Source organism: Electrona antarctica (genome assembly GCF_951216825.1).
Source record: "Electrona antarctica genome assembly, chromosome: 7".
NCBI lineage: Eukaryota > Metazoa > Chordata > Actinopteri > Myctophiformes > Myctophidae > Electrona > Electrona antarctica.
In genome coordinates this window covers 20,277,766-20,299,355 of record NC_136812.1, presented here as the reverse complement: position 1 = coordinate 20,299,355, position 21,590 = coordinate 20,277,766, and the positions used below count along the sequence as shown (strand labels likewise).

The 21,590-nt window shown below is 45.0% G+C and overlaps 1 protein-coding gene across 1 annotated transcript in view; it reads left to right on the top strand.

Moving 5' to 3' along the window:
- insrb (insulin receptor b) overlaps positions 1-21,590 on the top strand; it is a 118,173-nt gene that overhangs the window by 8,520 nt on the left and 88,063 nt on the right. Inside the window, exon 2 of the mRNA XM_079506355.1 lies at positions 19,532-20,080. Within this exon, the coding sequence (XP_079362481.1) occupies positions 19,532-20,080 (549 nt within the window). The remainder of the gene's footprint in view (positions 1-19,531; positions 20,081-21,590) is intronic.

Below are 21,590 nucleotides of genomic sequence, written 5' to 3'. Positions count from 1 at the left end.
GTTGGGACGGACACAGATTAATACTGGGACACACTTTTCCGCGTAACAGACCCACACGGGGAAAACAACTCGGAACCTGATACTACTAGCTAGTAGCTACTCTTGCGTCAGTCGACAGAACTTCTTCTTTGGGGAAGCATCGCGGCCAACGCGGGGGTTGCGTGGCACAGGCACCTGAAAGCCAGCTCTGACAGTTGGACGGGGCATGTTAACGTGAACACATGCGCTGTTTCGACACCACACTGTCCGCTCCCTCCTCAACCACCGTGCCATATAGGCTACATGCACGCTGAAAGCCTGGACACTGACTAAGACAGGTTACAGCCCTGCGCGCACCCAGCGTGACTGCGTGACACACTGAACATCACCATCACAAGTATTCATAATGTTATGATCATCCAACAGATATAAAAGTGCACAGGATTGTAACTGTTGCCAAGGCAATTCCCCGTCCGGGTGGACTTAAACCCTGTTGTTGTTAGACCATATAACAATTCCCCCCCTATCAGTAATGTGATCTATTACATTGCATTACCCACACTGAACATCATTTGCTGTTCATATATTCAGAACGGGTAAGGACTAGTATGATGAAACAAAGCCTTGAGGGAAGACTTATGCCTTCTGCCTCTCAGATCACCAGGTCACCTCACCTGTGATCTCGCGAGACCAGCTGCTGTTTAAAGTTACATGCGCCCAGTCTTGTGAGAACTCGCGCGGCAGATTATTTTAATTTAAACCTCAATTATTATTTGTAATATTCAAAGGAATATGGAATATAGCAAAGCTAATAATATTTTTATATATATATATATATATATATATATATATATATATATATATATATATATATATATATAACACACATGTCCTGGCGGGACTTGATCACCCCGGCTGGGTCACCCGAGTGAGGGGTATGATGTTTGCGAGACCCGAAACCCTGATGACCTTGGGATACATCACTGAGGATATGTCCCAGGTGCATCCAAGCAATGTATTTTCGTTCTGATATATTTAAATATATATATACACACACACACATGTATGTGGCTCAAACTCTGAGACAATGTATGTCAGCATGTCTTGATATTACAGCTTTGTGTCAATGTGAAGTAACAAGCTTAAACTGGAGTGTGTGTGTGTGTGTGTGTGTGTGTGTGTGTGTGTGTGTGTGTGTGTGTGTGTGTGTGTGTGTGTGTGTGTGTGTGTGTGTGTGTGTGTGTGTGTGTGTGTGTGTGTGTGTGTGTGTGTGTGTGTGTGTGTGTGTGTGTGTGTGTGTGTGTGTGTGTGTGTGTCAGTGAGAGAGTGTTCTTGTGTCAGTGTGTTACTCAGTGTACCCGTGAGACAGACACTGTCTGGGTATTGCAGCTTTCCATTCCCTCTCTTAGGCTGTTATTTATTCGCTCTGTCTCATTTCTCTCTCATCTCTCTCTCTCTCTCTCTCTCTCTCTCTGTCCACAGAGGCACCCCTCTATCTCCCTCTCTCCCTGCCTGCTATCCCTCTCTCTTTCCCTGCCTGCTATCCTTTCTTGCTCTCTGGCTGCGTTTTTTTTCCATTGAGGGTGAGAGGGTTCACGCTCATCCACTGATTTGTTTTTCTCACACTGCAGATGCACACTGCCTGCAGACCTGTCTTCCATATACACACATCATGCACCTGCTAATTCCTCTCTGTATGGGGTGGAAAAGCCTCTTTCATACCCCCTTTTTTATTGGTGTGAATTCTAGTCTGTTTGACACCTCTTCCACGGCGGGTCCTTGTTTTTGTATATTCTGCTTTTTATTAGACTCGCTCCAGCTGGGCGTTAAGTGATGATGCTTAGCATGTACACCTGCACATCATGAACAACAGAACCCAGTCACATGGACTCCTCATTATGCTGTACTGAGTATAGGCGTGTGTGTGTGTGTGTGTGTTTGTGGGTGGGTGCTTGTGCTCGGGGAGGGGAGGGGAGGGGAGGGGTTGTAGTAAAGGAGGAGCCTCTTGTGTTTTTGTACGGAAGACCCAGCCTGAGATGGTTACTATGGCGACGCTACTAGCTGTACTATCACAGCCCCCCAGCATTCAGCATTCAACACTCAACACGCTTGTTTTGTCTTGAGAAATAGCTAGGCCTACTTAGCAGGCATATGGTTTAAATGTTACCCTGATTAGCTGTGATGACATTGACAAGTACCCATGAGAAGAAATCCAGCAGTGCTATTATATATATATATATATATATATATATATATATATCCACTCTTTCTTTTTAATTATTAAAAAACGGTGAATTAAACAAATGGCGGGTTTAGCGTGTTACGTGTGGTGGAACCATGGATTACATAATTCAAAGCCCTCAAGGTGTTAATCATGATTAATCACCATTCAAAATATGCCATTATCCATATTGTTGTGGAAATGGAAAGATAAATGACAAAGCGGATATACATTTGTTTTAACATACCTATGTAGTATTCTGTTTATTTATTATAACAAATACAGTGTGGTAGGATCATAGTGTTATTGTACTTTGACTTTGACTTTATTATTATTCTTATTTCCGCTTGTAAATTTGATTTTAGTAGGGGTGTCTACCACAGCAAATATTATTTCTCCTTTTTTATGAGTTCTTCCTCATCTGGATCCACAAGTTTGCAACCGACACCGGGCTCACATATAAAATATATACCCTTTGTATTGAGAAATAAACACCATAAACAACTTCAAGTCAGTTTCAAGTATTTTAGTGAAGGAACTCAACCCACATAAATAAACAAACAACTCAGTTCATATGTATAATCTCAGGGGTGATTCTTACAACATAACCAATAGAAAAAGACCAGGCAACGAACGATTGTTAAGTTTGTTGTATTGGTACATATTGCTATGCATAATGTAGTGTAACTAGTGTCATGCATTATCATATGTGCTATTTGTGAAACAAATGCAGTTAAGGAACATGTAGTAGCCTCATACTTGTAGTGTTGTACTACCACTCCACCAGATACTCTCAGGGGTATGACGAGCAATGGATGATGGAGTTTACCTCTTAACCCATTTTGGGGCGGGAACCCCTTTTGGTGTTAGCATTATGTTATGCTTTAGCTATTGAAAAATAGCAGATCTACAAGCTCATAGCGCGCCACCGAGTGGCGCACTACGAGCTTGTAGGTCTGCTATTTTTTAAAAATCTAAGAACGACTGACATAGAAACATAGCTTTTTCAGAAAACTGTCAGGATGTAGAAGACATTTTTAGAATCTGATCTCAGGTCAAAATGGGTTAAGCAGCATATACTTGAAGCTCCACTAAGCCAGGGTTTCTCAAAGGGAATCTGTTGAGTTGGAAATGAGGGCTCACGTCTCCCCCACGTGCGCCTCGGCATCAACACAACAGCAGGTACAGAGTGAGGAGAGCGCCGCAGTATAGACGACTATTATATACAAGACAGCACTTCTTCCTCACTTCTCTCCCGCCTGCACTGATCCGTGTCCACTGCAACGTGCTCGGCTCTTGTGTGTTAACTGTGCATTCACGCCCATTCGTATGTGAACAGTGCAGAGATTCTTTCATTTTTTCACTGTTTCCCCTTTGTACGTATATACATGTCTGTACATGTGAGAGTGCACTGCATGCATGCTTTTATGTTTTTTGCTTCTGTGCAGCGGCAGTTTTTCAGAAACGAGTCCAACATCCTGCACCATGCCAGCCATCGCTGCCAAGTCATCGTGTCGGGTTTGGCGTAGCGCCAGCCGGCAGACTCTGACCGTGCCTCGCAAACGGCATTGGCCAAGCAGTAAATCTCATCATTTAATTATATAAAGTAGTCTTGTATGGCTTTAGTTGTGTGTGTGTGTGTGTGTGTGTGTGTGTGTGTGTGTGTGTGTGTGTGTGTGTGTGTGTGTGTGTGTGTGTGTGTGTGTGTGTGTGTGTGTGTGTGTGTGTGTGTGTGTGTGTGTGTGTGTGTGTGTGTGTGTGTGTGTGTGTGTGTGTGTACCTTGCCACGCTTTTGACAAGCTAAGCAGGTAGCAGAACAGAAGAGTCTCTTTCTCTGTCTGTATAGTGATAGTGGGGCTGGTCGCCCTTAAGTTGGGTCAGAGTGAGAGAAAGAGGAGAAGAGCAAATCAAGAGAGAGTGACACTGGTGGAGACTAGTCCTGAGAGAGTGGATCTATCTAGTTTATGGTTTATGTGCTCGCCTCGCATATTCCCACGTTTACTTACAGTCAAGCAGTCTCATAGAGTTGTGCTATGCTGCAAAATGACAGAGTAATGAATGGTAGTCATTTTACAATGCTGGAGCGGCAGTGGACCCTCCACTCTGGGGACCCATCTGTCAGAGGCTAGGTAACAGTGAGTGATTTGTTAGCCGGGGGGGGGGGGGGGGGGGGTTTGAACGTTGAAACAACGTCAGGAGTCCTTCCACTCCATACCTAGCATACCCACGGATATCCTATATGGAAAAACCAACAGGGGGGAGGGGTGCTTTGAAAATCTTTATGAATCGACAGGGCGTCCCTTGGAAAAACAAGCAACTGGGGGAATATTATCCCATAATCACAAACCTCATGTCTGAATGTTTTATTGTGTTTACAGGTTCTGTGATTAATAAAGGCTTCATAAAAATGATATAGCCTAAAGGTTCATCAGCATGGTGAATGCCAGAGAGAGAGAGCAGGGAGCTATTAAAATAACCAGATACAGTACATGTATCACACGGGATCAATATGTTTACTGTTTTCCTATTGGTGGGAGAGTTACAGGGCGTGTGTGTGTACATGTGCAAGATTTTTCCGACAGCAGCCAGGGAGAGCCGGTGGTCTACCAGTTCAGACAAACGGGCCATTAAACTCACCTGGCAGCCCCACCTTTCTGCATCACTCCATCTTCCCCTCTGCTTCTCCCTTTCCCCTCCATTCATCAAAACGGGTCCTCTGTCACCACCCCCCCCCCAGTTCTCCACTCAAACACCTCTTTCCTCTCTCCTCATTCTCTCCACATTTCAAATTATGCCTAATTTTCTCCTCTCCATTGTCTCTCCCCACTCTTTCCATTGTAGTCTCTCTCTCTCTGTCTCTCTCTCTCTCTCTCTCTCTCTCTCTCTCTCTCTCCCTCCCTCTCGCGCACACGCACATCTAGAGTCTCATTTCAAGGCAGTTAGAATCAAATATTTCTTTCCTCTAGGTCTTTTTTTTTCTTCGTTTGCATCACATTTAGGATTCTAGGTGCTCCTGCAGCAATGCCATCAAATCAATAGGATTTACTTTCCTGGAATGAGCCCACTCATCTATTCACCTGACCAGGCAGAGAGGGAAGCACCTGTACCCTGCCCTACCGAACCAAGTGTCAAACATGATCCTCTGGTGTAGACCCGGTTGCGGTCAAACTTTGTCCTAGTCTTTAAGACTTAAAGACTAGGACAACGTTACTTAAAGTTTAAGTAACTGTTATTATCCTGGGAGCTGACACACAGTGTGCAGACTTATTTTTCTAATCTCAAACATTATCATTTTCCCTCTATCATTTATTTATTTACTTTCTCTGTCACGCATGCCACCTTTTTAACCATTCATTCTGAAATAGTTTGCTGACTCACGTGCTCTTTTTAACAAGTATAACATTTGTAAGTGTCAGTAATTTATTTTTATATTTAAGTTACTTGTCATATCCTCCTTAAAGGCAATTTGAAATGTAATTTTGATTCATCTCAAAGTTCCAATGTTCAATACCAAAAACGCAATTATTTGTGTGACAATTAATCGCCAACTTAAATTTGTAATCGTGACAGCCCTATTTGCAAGGCACAAAGAGACGAGCGACCAGTGGAGCAGCAGCTGATGGCCAGCAGGCAGGCGTACTTCCTCCAGCTCCCATGCTGCATAGCGCTGGTTGGTTTGCGGGCCGCTGTGTCGGTGAGGCTCGGCCCTGCAGCTGCTGCCGTGTGGCTGCAAGTCTAGAAGGGCAAGGCGGCCCGGGCTGCCCCCTTCTCAGGCTCGGGCTCACCACACCAAGACACCGCAGTGCTCCCTGCTCACTAACGTGGGAAGATGAAAAGGAACATCAGATGTTTTATGTATTAGTCACTCTCTGTGCATTTTGTGGTGTGTGCGCGCGTGTTTGCGCACGCGCGCGCACGTGTCTCCACTGTATCTTTGCCTCTCGCACCAGTCTGCAGTTGATTAGCTGCTCCCGTTTCATACTCTTCCCTCTGTTCCCAAGCGCGTCGACTATGTCAGGAATGCTGTTTTCCCCCACCACGCTTTTTACTTGTTTGGAGCACCACCTGGTTTAGCCGTTTTGTGAGCCGCAGCCAGAAGGTTTTTTTTCTTCTTTTTCATTCTTTTTTTGTGATTTCCTTCACGGTAAAATCCTCAGGGTGGATCCATTTGGTTCCATTTGTACACTCAGAGTTACAAATGGGAACATGGACACTGAGGATTTTTACTGTGTAGTAAATTTCCAGACGGGGAATGCCCCCCCGTCCCCGTCCCCCTCTGTTGTACAGTTGAAATCTGCTTCAAACTGACCGCTTTTGAATAGCAGAAGAATTTGCCTGGAGACTTGCAGTGAAGGAGCAGGAGACATGGCGATGCAAAGTTGTATTGTCAGCGTGAAATTGTTGGAATTTACTTGTGGATTACATTCAAAGCATTCAAAGAGAGAGCACACATTTAAACCATATAGGGCGTGTCAAGAATACATGTGCATGAATGTTGTTTATTATAACGGGAAAGCCTTTGGTTCCAGGATTCAGTGTATGGAATGCGTCCCTCTCAAACGACCTCCATTCCGGAGAGGGTTATGGTGGTGAGAGGAGGCTTTGCTGTGCTGCAGGCAGCACCACGTGAAGCTGAAGAAAGGAGCTGGTATTGGAATGAGGAACTGGGCAGATTGGACAGACCTCCGATATGAAGACAATGGGGCTATCTTATCCACGACACAAAGGCACTTGGGCTTCGTGTTCTTGGCCTGTGTTTGGCGTTTGTGACCATGGAATGGGGGGCTGGGGTGAGGTGGGGGGTAGGTGTTGTCAGGATAAAGGTCAGAGGGTCAGACATGTATCCGGAAGTTGGTGTTAAAATTCCTCAAGGGATAAAACCGGAGCGAAGAGGGGAATAAATAAGATTCCCCTCTACAAGATACTGTATATTCAGTAGGGGTGTGGAGGAAAAAAAATCTATTCGAATGAAAGTCGCGATTCTCATTATAAACTATTCAAAATTGATTCATAATTTCCTTTTTTTTTGTATTATGAAATGGAAGATGCTTACCTTAATCACAGTAAACATGTCTTCAGTCATATTCAAGTCACTTCACAGCTGTGTCACTGTTGAGCTGACCCTCATTGACACTCGTTAATATTACTCGCATCAAGGCAATGATGTTGTGTTTCTGGTATTATATAATTTTTACTGGGCTAGACTAGCTAGACAAGCTAGAGTTGTTAAAGTCCAGAACAATATGACTGTAATAATTTAGATAAAACTGGTTACATTTTTTTATGAGAATCCTTTAAAAAAAATGAGAATCAATTTTTTAAATTGATATTTTTTTAGGGAATCGTGACCCCAAGAATTGGAATCGAATCGTGAGATAGCAGAAGATTTACAGACCTAATATTCAGTGCACTCGACAGCGGAGCCTCTGTAGACCGACACTTCGGATGAGTTCTCTTCTCTAAAGTCACCAGTGTTATCTGATTAATACCCCCCCCCCCCCCTCTTTCCCCCTCTCTCTGTTTTGTTGGCGAACCATCTGACAGCTCAGGGCCTGTTGCCTTCCTCTCTTTGCTTCAATCTGGCATGGCCTGGCCCTTTGCCATGTCCTGAAACAGGACCCAGCTCTATATAAATAGGCTGGACCAGCTCCCCTCGCCATACTCTTCAATGGGAGTCTGAGGCAATGGAAGAACAGGTGCTATTCCCTTGCTCTTCAGCGCTCGCTCTTCAGCGCTCGCTCTCTCTCTCTCTCTCTCTCTCTCTCTCTCTCTCTCTCTCTCTCTCTCTCTCTCTCTCACACACCCCACCATTCTCTACGTTTATCTGACGTCCTTAAGTGTGTTACATGTGACCATTCAACATGAGGTCAGGCATGATGCACCTGTTAGCGCGGCTTGTCCCTCGTATCACATGCTCATAGTTCAATCAAAAGTAATTCAGTCGGAATAAGATTTTAGCATGCCACTCTCCTGGCTGGGGTTTCTACATAGCACCAAGGTTGTCTGGTGAGAGATTGTTTTTCAGATTTGGATGTGCTGTTTACATTTATTTATTTATTCATATTATGGCACAATGCACTTATTTCCTCTGCCCGCCTCGGTCTCTCTTTTCCTGGCACTATTATTTTGGTTTTCAACTCTCTTTGTGTTGGAGGTACAAGTTGGTACATGTTAATCAAAATGCCTCTCATGCAATTTCTCAGCGTCATTTTTCACTGCGGAAACCACAGCTTGGCAGTGGGCACCCAGGGAACTGGCTTTACTTCTCAGGACTTTCCACAGCTACAGTATATTAACAAACAAATGCATTTTCCACTGGCAGTCCACTTGGCAACGTGGCCTGCATATTTTCTCTCCCGGGGGTTTGTTTAGCGCCTGAGCTGTCCACAAATCTATAATCAGCAGGATCACCTCATCGGGGGTAACGTAGTCTTAAGCTGATACAGAGGAGGGGAGGGGGAGAGGAGGGTTACTTCACATGGTCCAAAGTTAGCGTCCCACCTGGTTTCATGCTGGCCAGGTCTGGTTTCATGCTAAGCTAACTTGTGGCTCTGTTCCGCTGCAGCGAGAGGTTCGGTTGGTTGCACCGAGAGGCAGAGGCAGCTGTTCTCTGGTCTGTCACACATCCATGTGGGGCCGGAGTGGGCTCCAGCCGCTCGCCTTCCAAAACCACCACTGTGCTCCACTTTCCCTGCTGCCAACCAGCATCGTCCCGCCGTCCGCACGGCTAGCATTGGTGGACGCGTATTAAATTCTCAGCAGGGAACGCAACTCTAAAAATAAGAGAGGGATCCGTTCTGAAATTGTAGCTACATTACGTTGGAGGCTGCAGCTGTGGGCCTTGACGGAATCATGGTCTGAGAGGTCACCGGTTTACTGCTATGACCCCGTTTATTTGTCGATTTGAAGTGGAAACAAGGGGGGTGGGCGATATGGAAAAATATAATATCACGATCCACAATATTATCACGATTTTTATGTTGGTTTTTATGGTTACTTAACAGTACAACCACCTACAAAGTACAAGGTAACAAAAAGTTAAGGAAAAGTAACAGACCAAAATGTTCATTCTACAGAAGTATAAATGAAGGTGGAGAACTGCAAATCATAGAATGTGCATTCACTGTATCACAGTATATAAAATAAAGCAGCCTGCATAAAACCAAGGGTTGTGTAGCCATTTACACATTTCTGCTGAGACAGTATTTGAAATTTAAATATTTTATTTTCAAATGGTTTATTGGCGCTCCATATATAAAAATAGCATCTATCATAGCAAATGTCTTCTAGGCTACAGGTATAATACCAATAATGAAAGTCAATAATGTAAGTAGCTATTCTTATATAATTTGTGTGATGTAGTGTAGCTATAGCAGTGACTGGGACAACAGGACGAAAAACAAAGCCAAGTGACAGCTGTGTACGTAAACATGCGTGAGCATGCTTGCAGTCCGCGACTGCTCCGGCCCTCATGAAGTCACATTTCGTCCAATGCGCCCCCCACCCCAAAGTGAGTTCGACATCCCTGGTATATATACGATCTCTCTGAAAAGGCATATCGTGGAGACATTGTATCATCTCTGCGATATTTATCACCATATTGCCCACCCCTACTAATACTGCATGAGAACACTTTGCCGTATATTCTCCCTCTCGTTCAGTGTTCAAGTTCAAGGTCATGGTCAAGTGCCCAAGCCGGAGATTGATAAATAGGACGGAGATTAATGATATCAAAACCGATCGCATCGCTCCACAGCCTAGGAGCGCTTGTTGCCCAATCCGATGACGTGTCAAACAGTGACACGTCATCGAAAATGTTCCCTGCCTGTTTAGCTGACGAAAACGAAAATCTTAAAACGTTCATAACTCCCGATCTAAATCATCCCGTCTAATTCTAAATCATCCCGTCTAATTCTAAGATCCTGTGTTTGACGGCCTTCCGCGGTCCAGTCGCTAGTTACCTCCCGTTGTTGTCGATCGACTCTAGAGTGGTGTGGCTATTGTTAGCTGCTACACAGACATGCACAACAACTTCCGGTGCGCCGGTAAAAGTGGTCCGGGCGCTATAAATGATGGGCACATGGATTAAATGGATTAAATAGGTCCGGGCAAGCAAGGTGTTAACCTGTCATTGGCTATCTTCAGTGTTTTGCTCACAAAAGGTTCCATCTGCGTGCAAGAATCGTATTATTCTGTGTCTATGGGCCTCTTGTCTGTCTCTTCCTCCTGAGCTCTGGCCGTTTCTTCTTGGCTACGTGTGTTCTCAAACACCCTGCCATGCCATGCCACCTCCTTCAGCCCCCCGCTTCCCATCTTCTCATTCCTGCTGCCAAATTAAGTGTCAAACAGACATGAAAGGCGGGTGCTGGCCGGGCCCGGGTGCTTCTACAGAGATCCACATTGCCGTACAGTACATTCCACTCTTGTTTAGTCCATTCTCTGGCCTCCCCTATACAGCCCTCTCTCTCTCCCCCAGCCTCCTCCGCGGCCTCATTAGCGACTGATTGGGTTGTTATTGTAATTAAGAGTTCTCGGACAGCCAGTGAGAGCACCAAGCTGTCTGCATATGGGTGGTCCTCAGTGGGTGGGGTGGGGTTGGGTCTGGCACGGTCATTGCTCATTCCCCCCCCCACCCCACCGAAATAAAAAGCATGCCCCTCATCCCCTTATGGTCTTCAGTCTCCTGTTCTTTTTTTGTGTCAGACATGAGACTCATAAACACAGATTGAAGTTACCGGTCATCTTTGGAAATCTATATTTAGATACAGTTAATTTCCAATTTCTCAATTGTAGTTATTGAATGAATATGATGAATTTTATAACAAATGACATGTTTAGAGAAAATTCACTTCTTGATTATGTCTTTTTGCTTTCTGTCATGTCTGTTTGGACACGACCACATGTGTTTAGTCCAGGGGTCTTCAGGGGGTCCGGAACCCCTAGGGGGTCCTCAAAGATTTATTTTTTACATTAACCACTTGAACCCTCACATCCCTATTCTGGTGGGAAGTGGGAACATTAGCCAAAAATAGCGGATCTACAAGCTCACAACGTGAATGTGGTTTGGTGTACAGGGAAAAAAGAGCAGTCCAAGTACCGAGCCAAAGGTCAAGTTTACAAAGTATTGGGGGTTTAAGTGGTTAAATGTCTGAAAAGACACTTTTAACATGAATCTAATATTTAGTGTGTGTGTGTGTGTGTGTGTGGGGGGGGGGGGTGGTCGCTGCTTCATTTCTGTCTCAGCTAAGGGGTCCTTGGAAAAACGTTGAAGACCCCCCTGGTTTAGTCTGTTCAGCCTCCACACCTTGGCTTGTTCAATTCTGTTATCTGGCCTAGAAGCTAACCTTGCCCCCCCTCCCTCCTGTGTGAAGTTGTGTGTATGTGGCCTGTCATGTAACCATAGGGGCCTTCCATTCATGCATGTGATCACCAACCGTCCTGGAGGCCCCTTACGTCATCCTGGCTGGCTGGCGGGTCGGGCTCAAGTTACAAAGCCCCCATTTCCAGTCCCCCCCCCCCCCCCCCCTTCAGAATTGCCTCTTCCTTCCCCCTCTTCCAACTCCCCCCCCCCCCCCCCTCCTGTTAACTCTCTCCTCCTCGCCGCCCTCTTTCGCCTCACCGTCTCTCCCTGCTCCTAAACCTGGGGAGAGGGGGAGGGAGGAAAGGTCTCATTGTTTTAAAGATACAGTCAGTGGGCCTCTGAGCCAACCCCCCCTCTGCATAGCATTCTATCCCCACCCCCTTCCTCTCATCCAGCCCCGTTTCTCCTTTTCCTTCCCTCCCTCTTCCCCATCTGCCCCCCATGGACCCTCTCCTCACCACCTCCCCCTTTCCCTACCTCGCTCCTTCCTTCCTGTCAACCCAAAACAAGATTCCATTTTGTGGCGAAAGCTCCCAGCAGCACTAGATGTCCACCCCTCACACTCACAGCAACGCCAGCACGTTCAAGTGTCACGGCCGCTCCTTCGTCATGGCTCACCGTAAACGTGTGTTTTCTGTGTTATCTCACAATGAAAGGAGATATAGTCTCACCATTTACTGTAATGCGTTTCTTTTATCGCTTTTGTTTTGTTTTGGTGAACAGGTTATCTCTCCACCCTCTCTGTGACTTTTGAAAATCACTGTGGGGTGGGGGTTTGCCCCCTGGTCCTTTTTTAGTGTTGCGTAAGGAGATGTTACGTTGTCTGTCTTGTTGCACAATAGGTGTCCGGTTTGAGCTGTGGGATGAGGAGTTATTGCTTTGTGTGTTTGTTCCATTTTAAAGTGTGTGTGAGTGAGAAAGAGGTGCTGTTTTATAGAAATTGTATGATACATTGTTTGATTTGATTGTGCCGCTGGTAGGGCTGACCCCAAGATAATTTATTAGGGTTCGGAGGTGTGTGTGTGTGTGTGTGTGTGTGTGTGTGTGTGTGTGTGTGTGTGTGTGTGTGTGTGTGTGTGTGTGTGTGTGTGTGTGTGTGTGTGTGTGTGTGTGTGTGTGTGTGTGTGTGTGTGTGTGTGTGTGTGTGTGTGTGTGTGTGTGTGTGTGTGTGTGTGTGTGTGTGTGTGTGTGTGTGTGTGTGTGTGTGTGTGTGTGTGTGTGTGTGTGTGTGTGTGTGAGAGAGATTCTGAACATTAAAGAGAACACGTGAACCATTTCCTATGTTTACAGGATACCCAGGAGACACAAAGTATTTTGTTGTAGGCTTGTTTATGCAGCTTTATCTGATGAGCCGAATAACAGATGAAATTGGATTCATTGTCCTTTTACAAGTTGGTTTTGGCTGGCGTGGCAAGGCTGGCTGCATACCGGCTTGTGCTCAGCTGAATAGCCTGTTTGTGTGTGAGCGAGAGAGAAACAGAAGCCCACTTGATTTACTGCAGTCAGTGGTTTTGTTTTTTGTCAAAATGTAGAAGCAAAAAGGACAAAGAAGTGTTACTCTTCCATCTCTGCAGTGTCTAGTGATGACGTTCAAGGACGGCGCAAACAACTGTGTGTGTGTGTGTGTCTGTGCGTGCATATCTGTTGCTGTGTGAATATGAGTCTGTGTTGGGAGCGTGTGTGCCCCATGTTCACACATGTGCATGAGGAGGTACTGGTACTGCATGTTCTGCGTGGTTCATAAACAAGCAGACTGGATGAAGTATGGCCTCCTTGGACAGAAACTCGTCATTCATTCATGAGCGTAAAGTCAGGGATTGGTCACTTCCTTTCCCTTTCCTCTTCCTCCCTCCTATCCTCGGGACTGTCTGAGATAATTGATTGGCTCTGAAGCCAAGAGGAAATATACTCCGCTGACTATGTGTGAGAACAACACAGCCCCAGAGGTCCCACCACCAAGGTGTGTGTGTGTGTGTGTGTGTGTGTGTGTGTGTGTGTGTGTGTGTGTGTGTGTGTGTGTGTGTGTGTGTGTGTGTGTGTGTGTGTGTGTGTGTGTGTGTGTGTGTGTGTGTGTGTGTGTGTGTGTGTGTGTGTGTGTGTGTGTGTGTGTGTGTGTGTGTGTGTGTGTGTGTGTGTGTGCGCGCATATCGGTGCATTCTGGAGGTCCCAACAACACCGTTGGGTCTCACTGCCGCGTGACCTGGAGGTCCACGTTGATCTTTGGCCATATTTCAGTTTCCCTCTTTAGCAGAGGTCAGCACCTGAAGAGGGAACACTGACCCCCAGAACAGTGCAAAGGTCGGCCTTCACTTAACCCCTTGAGGCACCACATGGAATTCAGGTTTATAGCTTCCTTAACTGCATTTCAATGTTTTGACTCGTACAGAAGGAATTATTGTTGTTGGCAGCGACGTGAGCTTGAGGTTCACAACCGAGTAACATGACTGGATTTAATAGTGAACCCCCTAATATGATCAGTGTTAGGTTCTTGGCGTGACCTTACCCAGCCATGTGCTGTTATGAACCAAAGAAGCCTGATGTCATTTCCACAGAGACCCATCAGACGTCGGAGCGGTGCTCTGCCATGACCACCCACCAGTATGCAGACTCAACGCATCGTAAATCCATTCTAAACTCGTCTGTCTGGCTCATTTCAACGTGAAGACAAAACGCATATGTTATTGTTATGATGTCGTAAAGTTTTAGTCTTTGTAGTACGTGTACATTAACAAATATCTCCAGAGTGGCAAGACTGTAGTTGACAAGTGACAATATATATGGAGTTCTATTAGAGGTAGATTTTGTTGACACTTTGAATGGTAAGCGAAGCTAAATGTTGTGTTAAACGCTTAAATCAAATATACATGATTTCATCTACTCAAACACACACTGCGCTGTCCATTTTAAAGCTGAACAAACGAACAGCGAGGATCATACTTGGCCTCGCACAGTCGCACCAAGTACAATCAATAGCCAGGATTTAAATCTCACTTGTTCTATTTCATTCCATTGTTGGTAATTGTGTCATCATGTCAAATGAGACCAATCTTATATTAACCCATTTACCTACGTAGGTAAAGCACATTGTTTCTTCACCCTTACGTAAGGTGTGCTACAAGCCTCTGTGAATACGATTACTTAAACACTTCTGGCTTCGGGGAATCTTTTTGGCTAGAGTGCCAAGCAGATGAGGGATATTTTATTCTAAAAACGCCTTCCCTCTCGCCCCAAAAAACGGTGAAAGTCTGATCTCTCTTTAGATTAGAAGTGTTAATATTGTAACCGAGATGCATCATGAAGTCAGAAATTAGAACAGAACATCAGCGTTATGATCAATCTGCGCGGAAGCAGTGTTGATTCCGAGAAACTAGGGGTTTTTGTCAGGCAGTAAACAAGGAAGTAATGGGTGCACGCGCCCCACAAACAGGTTGGGGCGGGGCTGAGGTTGGGCGCAGCCTAGCAACGGCCGCTTCCAAAAAAAATATTTGAGCGTGCCTGTTTTATTTCGATAAATTAATTAGGGTGGCCATAATGGGGTTAAGACGTGCCCACATGTCCTTAGCACGCTGCGTTTCTTTACAAGACGTGTGTGGACTGTGGACGTCCTGGGCATCAGTAGTGTTAAGGACATTTTCTAATGTAGGCTTAGGTTATTAGTTAAACCAGGGCTATACGTTTTACACCGTCAAATTTACAGCGGCCAAGCCTTTAAACAAAATGCGAAATATGTACTTGAGCTCCAGAAGTGTTTTCCTCCTTTAAAATGTGAGTAATGCTACTGTTATGCTCTATTATTGCTTCCCACTGGCGTCTGGCACCTGCTGTGAAACCATTGTAACAGTATAACATTGGTTGCACACAATCTTGACATAGAATAGAGTAGACCTTTGAATAGCACCAGCCAGGCTGATTGAACAGTCTTATCCTGTTGGTAAACAACGCAGGCTTATTTTTCAGTCAAGCTACCACAGACGTCGCTGGCTCTTAGCCATTCAAATGAGACTCGGTCTCTTTCATTGATGTGCTGTTGGTCAGCATTTGTACCTGGATGGATTGTTGACATGTTTGGTTTGTTAACCATTAACACAATGATAAGTTAATGGATAGCTAACGCCTACAGGATGATAAGGGTCATCAACTGATTTATGGGAAGTCACAACTTTGTTTTGAGTTAGTTTTGTAAAGGTGTACACACATAAGCCTACTTGGTGGGATTGTGTGTATTTCTATGTGTGTCACTGTTTGTCCCTTGAATGGAATCAGAAGATTAAATGTAGACCAGTAGAATTCCGCTGTCTAGCATCAGCAAGGCTGGCTCTGACCCACCATTTACTGTTCTGCCTCCTCCTGCTACTAGTCCGGCAGCCGAGGTGGACGGGTGGGGAATTTGGTATATAGTATTTTTTTATTGGCCTAAAATATTCTATAAAAAGTTATTTTTTGGGGCTTTTTCTGCCTTTATTGATAGGATGAAAGTAGTCTGACAGGAAATGGGGAGAGAGATGGGGGGGAAAGACAGGCAGCAAAGGCCGTCGGGATCGGGAGTCGAACCCGAGGCATGCCGTCAGGCTGGCTCAGCAGCCTAGGTGCCCAGGCGGTTGAGCTAAACGCCCGCGCCAAAATATTGTCTATATACATACATTCATGAATCCACTTGCTGAGGGCACGGTGGCACAGTCGGTAGTGCTGTCGCCTCACAGCTAGAAGGTCCTGGGTTCGATTCCCGCTGGGGACGCTGTGGGAGCTGTGGGGCGTGTTCCCTCCTCCACGTCATCAGTGCCCATACCCGAGTTGGGGTTGGCGAAAGGGCCTTTCTGTGTGGAGTTTGCATGTTCTCCCCGTGTCTCCTAGGGTAGGTACCCTCACAAAAACATGCAGTAATCCTGGTCTCTAAAACTACCTCCCCCTGGCCAGCCGGGGCGCCTGATGGAGGGGAAAGGAACTGGTCAGAATAACGTGTTCCTTCCATGCGCTACGTCCGGCCAGGGAAATTCCCCCCTGTCAGGTGAAAAGAAGCAGTTTGGACTCCTCATGCATAGAAGGAGACATGAGGTCAGTCCGCTGCCCCCCCAGGTTGGCAGAGGAAGTGTAGCGCCCAGGATTACATTAGATAATTGGCACTGGGTGAAAAAACTGGGTTACAAAATCGTGGGATAAAATGTTTAAAAAAAAAAAGAAATTAATCCACTTGCCGACTACTTTTTTTTATAGGGGTTTCTTGTGTCCCTACCATTAACATTCTATGGCAAGCAAAAATGTCAACTTTCCTTGTGCTTTAAGTAGCATGTGAAGAATTGTGACATGTCAAACTAGAGGGTTTCCATGATTCTGAATCCATTCCAAGCATTAGTTTTGCACAAAATACACTCCTTGTGTATTTTGTCACTTAGCCACTTGTCCAAAATGTGCCGACCTAATCACATTTGTCATGACGTCTATGCCTTTTTTTAGCCCATGGAGTGTTTTTTGTGCAAAACTAATGCTTGGAATGGATTCAGAATCATGAAAACCCCCTAGTTTGACATGTCACATGCTACTTAAAGCATAAGGAAAGTACATTTTTGACAATTTTGCCTGCCACAGGATGTTAATGGTAGGGTCACAAGAAACCCCTATAACAATTGCTCAATACCGACAGCCGGTCAGCAAGTGGATTCATGAATGTATGTAGACAATATTCTAGGCCAATAAAAAAGACTACCAAATTTCCCACTTTAAACAAAAGAAGCCTGTCGGCTGCCAGACTATACTCAACATTATTTCACCATTTTACTTTTTCACAAAAATTCACATTGAACCGTTACCATTCTCTCTTCGATCCTCTATCCTCTATCGATCTCTCTTCTTAAAGGTAGTGGGTATTATGTAAGCGATATTTTATGGTTAAAACAGAAAGTTAAAGCTCTATATTTATACTGACAGTAATCACTGCTATTGAGAGCATCTGTTCCGTAACAGTCTCTCCAGTTCTTTAGTTAAAAATAATTAAAATATACATTTTGAGGTGGGCCACCAAATTCATCCAATCAGGAGAGAGAGAACCCATTTATCAGCTTAATTTTTTTAGACATCCAGTTCCAATTGACCATTCGCTAAACCCCACCCCAACAGCGATTGCCCAATGCCAATCCAAATGGTTTAGCAACTGTTGCTACGGTGGGCAAGCTTTCGTCACCTCATAGCTGTGTTATTTTGCATGGCTGTGTTGTTGAACACATACACGGGAAAGTTACACGATTATTGCCACCACCCAGGTGGTGGCAATAATACTAATCATTGTAGTCTTACCGTGCATTACATGAAAACTCCTGTCGGACTGTCGTTAAAGTTGATAAGAGTTGGATACTGCTCGTAATGGCTCGTATTTCTAGTTTATTGAAATAATGTCATGCACATTTGTCCCGTGCATAGCCTACTGCAGGCCTTGTTGACTAGACTTAGAAGACATTTTTGGTATCCCGGCCTTCGAGCCCCCTTCTGCCTGGACAAACACTTTATAGTTTATAGCATCAATTACTATTGAAATATACAGCTATTTATGAAAGTAGAAATGCTAATCATAGAGCTGTTGCATAATCTCACTCCCCATATTGGATTTGACGAAAAGTGATCCATTTGGTTTAGCTCTCTCCATTGACTTGACAACGGAATAAATTACAAAGCTGGGTCATTAATCTCTGGATCCTGCTTCATTCTCCAGTGATGATGGGTTGACATATTGACTTGCATGTGCAGTGTACAGAGCACTGTTCCTTCACCCACCCCTTGATACCCGATAGAGCAGAGAACTGTATCGTATTGTTATTAGTGCCCTGCCACAGTAGCAGCATGTCTCTTCTCTCTCTGCTGCACATCTCTTACTGTAAGTTAGCTGCCCTCTAATGAATTCTCTGCTTCTGGTGTGGGTGTGTGTGGGGAGGAGGAGGAAGGGGGGGGTCATGTGTCATGTGTGCAAGCGTGCAGCCCGATTATGAATGAGCAGAGAGAAACAGTTTGCTTGCAGGCTTTTATTTCAACCATTTCCTGTCTTTCATTCAGATGAGACAGTGCCATACAATAATTTCCTCTCTGGGGAAATGCCATTGAAGCCTATGAAGGGAGAGGGAGAGGGAGAGAGAGACATAGACAGAGAAAGTGCTAGCTTGAGGCAAGTCAGATTGTCAAGGGTGCTGCGAGGGAGGCTGCATTTGTGAATGGATCTGCTCTACTTAATGCAAATCACCAGTGGATTCATGACTGCACTGAGATGGGAAAGAGAAGGACCCATTGATGTCAATATCCGGTTGTTTTAGTACAGTAGCAAAGTGACTCTTTGCCTGCTACTAGGCCACATTCACGTTAACTGCAACGCCTTGTTGCTGTAGTCACACAGTAGTCTCGCGTGGCCAAACTGTTGCCTCCCACAATATTCAAATGTTTCAGGTCATACATTCTGGAGCACAGAAGCTCTGATCATGAGCAAGCTCAGATTCGTCTTTACAGTCGCGCATATTTATCCTAATATACATTGAAATCATCTAAGCACATATAACTTGTTGCTTAGCAGAAATGGATAGTAAAAAATGAAATGTAACGATATTTTACTCGGATTTCGGGAGGTGTAGTTCCAGACTCTAAATAGCATTCGGAGATTGTGGAATAGTTGTCTGGCTACGCGAGACTAGTCACACAGATCTGTTCTGGTTGTTGTATTGTGCTCAAACTATAAATCATACTTAACACTTAACACAACAGCATACATGGTTTGTGTTGATGATGTTGGAGACTTTTAAGGGGCGGCCGTAGCTTAGTAGGTAGAGAGGCCATCTGGTAATCAGAAGGTCACTGCTGAATATATTTATATACAGTAAGTGTATACAGTAACGCACCAAAGACCTCCAACTGCTATACTTAATTATACCTCTCTCTCTCTCTCTCTCTCTCTCTCTCTCTCTTGTTTGTTTGTGTTCTTCCCTCTCTCCTACTACCAGTCTGCCCAAGTAAGGACATCCGGAACAACGTGACCAACCTCAACCAACTGGAGAACTGCACCATCATCGAGGGCCACCTGAAGATCCTGCTCATGTTCAAGACCAAGCCTGAGGACTTCCGCGGCCTCAGCTACCCCAAGCTGCGGGTCGTGACCGACTACCTGCTGCTGTTCCGTGTCTACGGCCTGGAGAGCCTCACCGAGCTCTTCCCCAACCTGACGGTGATCCGCGGCAACAACCTGTTCTTCAACTACGCGCTGGTGCTGTTCGAGATGCTGCAGCTGAAGGAGCTGGGCCTGTACAACCTCATGAACATCACGCGTGGCGCCGTGCGGATCGAGAAGAACCCCGACCTCTGCTACCTCTCCACGCTGGACTGGTCCAAGATCCTGGACACGGTGGAGGACAACTACATTGTGGCCAACAAGAATGACAGAGAGTGCGGCGACGTGTGTCCCGGCACCGCCCAGGGACAGACGACGTGCCAACAGAACATCCTCAATGGACACTTCCGCGGGCGCTGCTGGACGCAGAATCACTGCCAGAGAAGTAAGTGTGTGTCTGTATATGTGTGGGTTTAAGTGTGTCTGTGAGAGAAAATAGGAAATCGTACCATGTGCATACATTGTATACATTTGAACGTACACAATGTATGTGCCATTTTCCTTCATAAATACCATCATTTTTCTCATTTAAACTACTCGTGTAACTACCATAATGTGGAGCAAATTAAGAACAGAATCTCATAATTATAGAGAAGCTCTGCCTATATTGAAAGCCGGTAGAAATGTCAATCCTTCCACATACGGAGGTGATAGCATAGCACTTTTCCTGAATCCATCACACTCTCGTGTTGCTAAGTGGCCCTTTGAGACACATAATAGAAATATGCACCGGAGATTTCTGAACCAGGAAATCAATTGGAACGACTGATGTTTTAGCTCCAAATGGCCTTTCTAATGATTTCTATGATGCGAGGGATGCTGAGGGGGTAGTGGACATTCATGCCCCGCCCACCATTAGTATCCACTGACAGCATGAGCATTGTGGGTAAGTGATTAGGGAGTAGGGAGAAATCTGCATTGTAAAACAGCAGACAGAGGTCCTCTATTGTCAGGCTGATATAGGGTAAAAATGGGAATGATGCTTAGTTATGCTCCATCGCACGATGGCGTTGCGCAGATCGGTTAACCAGCTCGGTTACTTTGCGCATGCAACGCCGTCGTGCAACAAAGTATAAAGCGGGCTTAAAGAAGAGAGAACAGAGGGAGTGAGCGAACCATGGAGATTGTTTTGAGGGAGAGAGCAAGAGACAGATGAATGTGATTTATAGCAGCGCGCTTTGTTTGTTATAAATCATCGTTTTATATCCCTGGCTTAAAAAAAGAACTGTGGGTTGGTTTAGTGCTGTTGCCAGCCAGTGGGTCAGTCAGTCATTCAGTCACCAAGTCAGTCGGTCAGTCTTTCCTCTCCTACCGTAAACACACAAAATAGCTTCTATTGTAAGACACAGAGAGAATGGTTATTATTTTTTGAAAGCGATTATAGCCTGTGTTGTTTTTTCTCTGTCTGTGTGTCTGACGGAGAGGCTAGCGTTCAAAGCGTAATGACCTCGGCCATGTTTATACTCGAACATTGACTGCTACAGCCCACATATTATGTTGGCTCCTCGATTTTCTGCCAGGCCTCACTGTCGGGAAAGTGCAACATAGGAAATGTCTCTCTGTCTCTCTGTCCTGGAATCTGGCAATCCTTTGCACAAAGTTCAGTGTTTTTAATTACAGAGCTCAGCTGTTGATAAAGACCAATTTATTTAGTTTTTACATTGTTTTTTTTTACACACTCATCTGTGATTGTTGTTTTGTCCTCATATTTGATTTGTGTTTTATAACCCACAACCCTAGACTTAAGAAAACAAATCTAGTGTTGTGGTACACGATATGCAGTGGCGTGCACAGATAGACACTAGGGGGTGCTAGAGCTCTTTTCCCTGTGGAAAAAAGTGCCATTTTGAAAAAGTTTTTTTCTTTTTTCTTTTTTACAGTGTACACTGTACAGT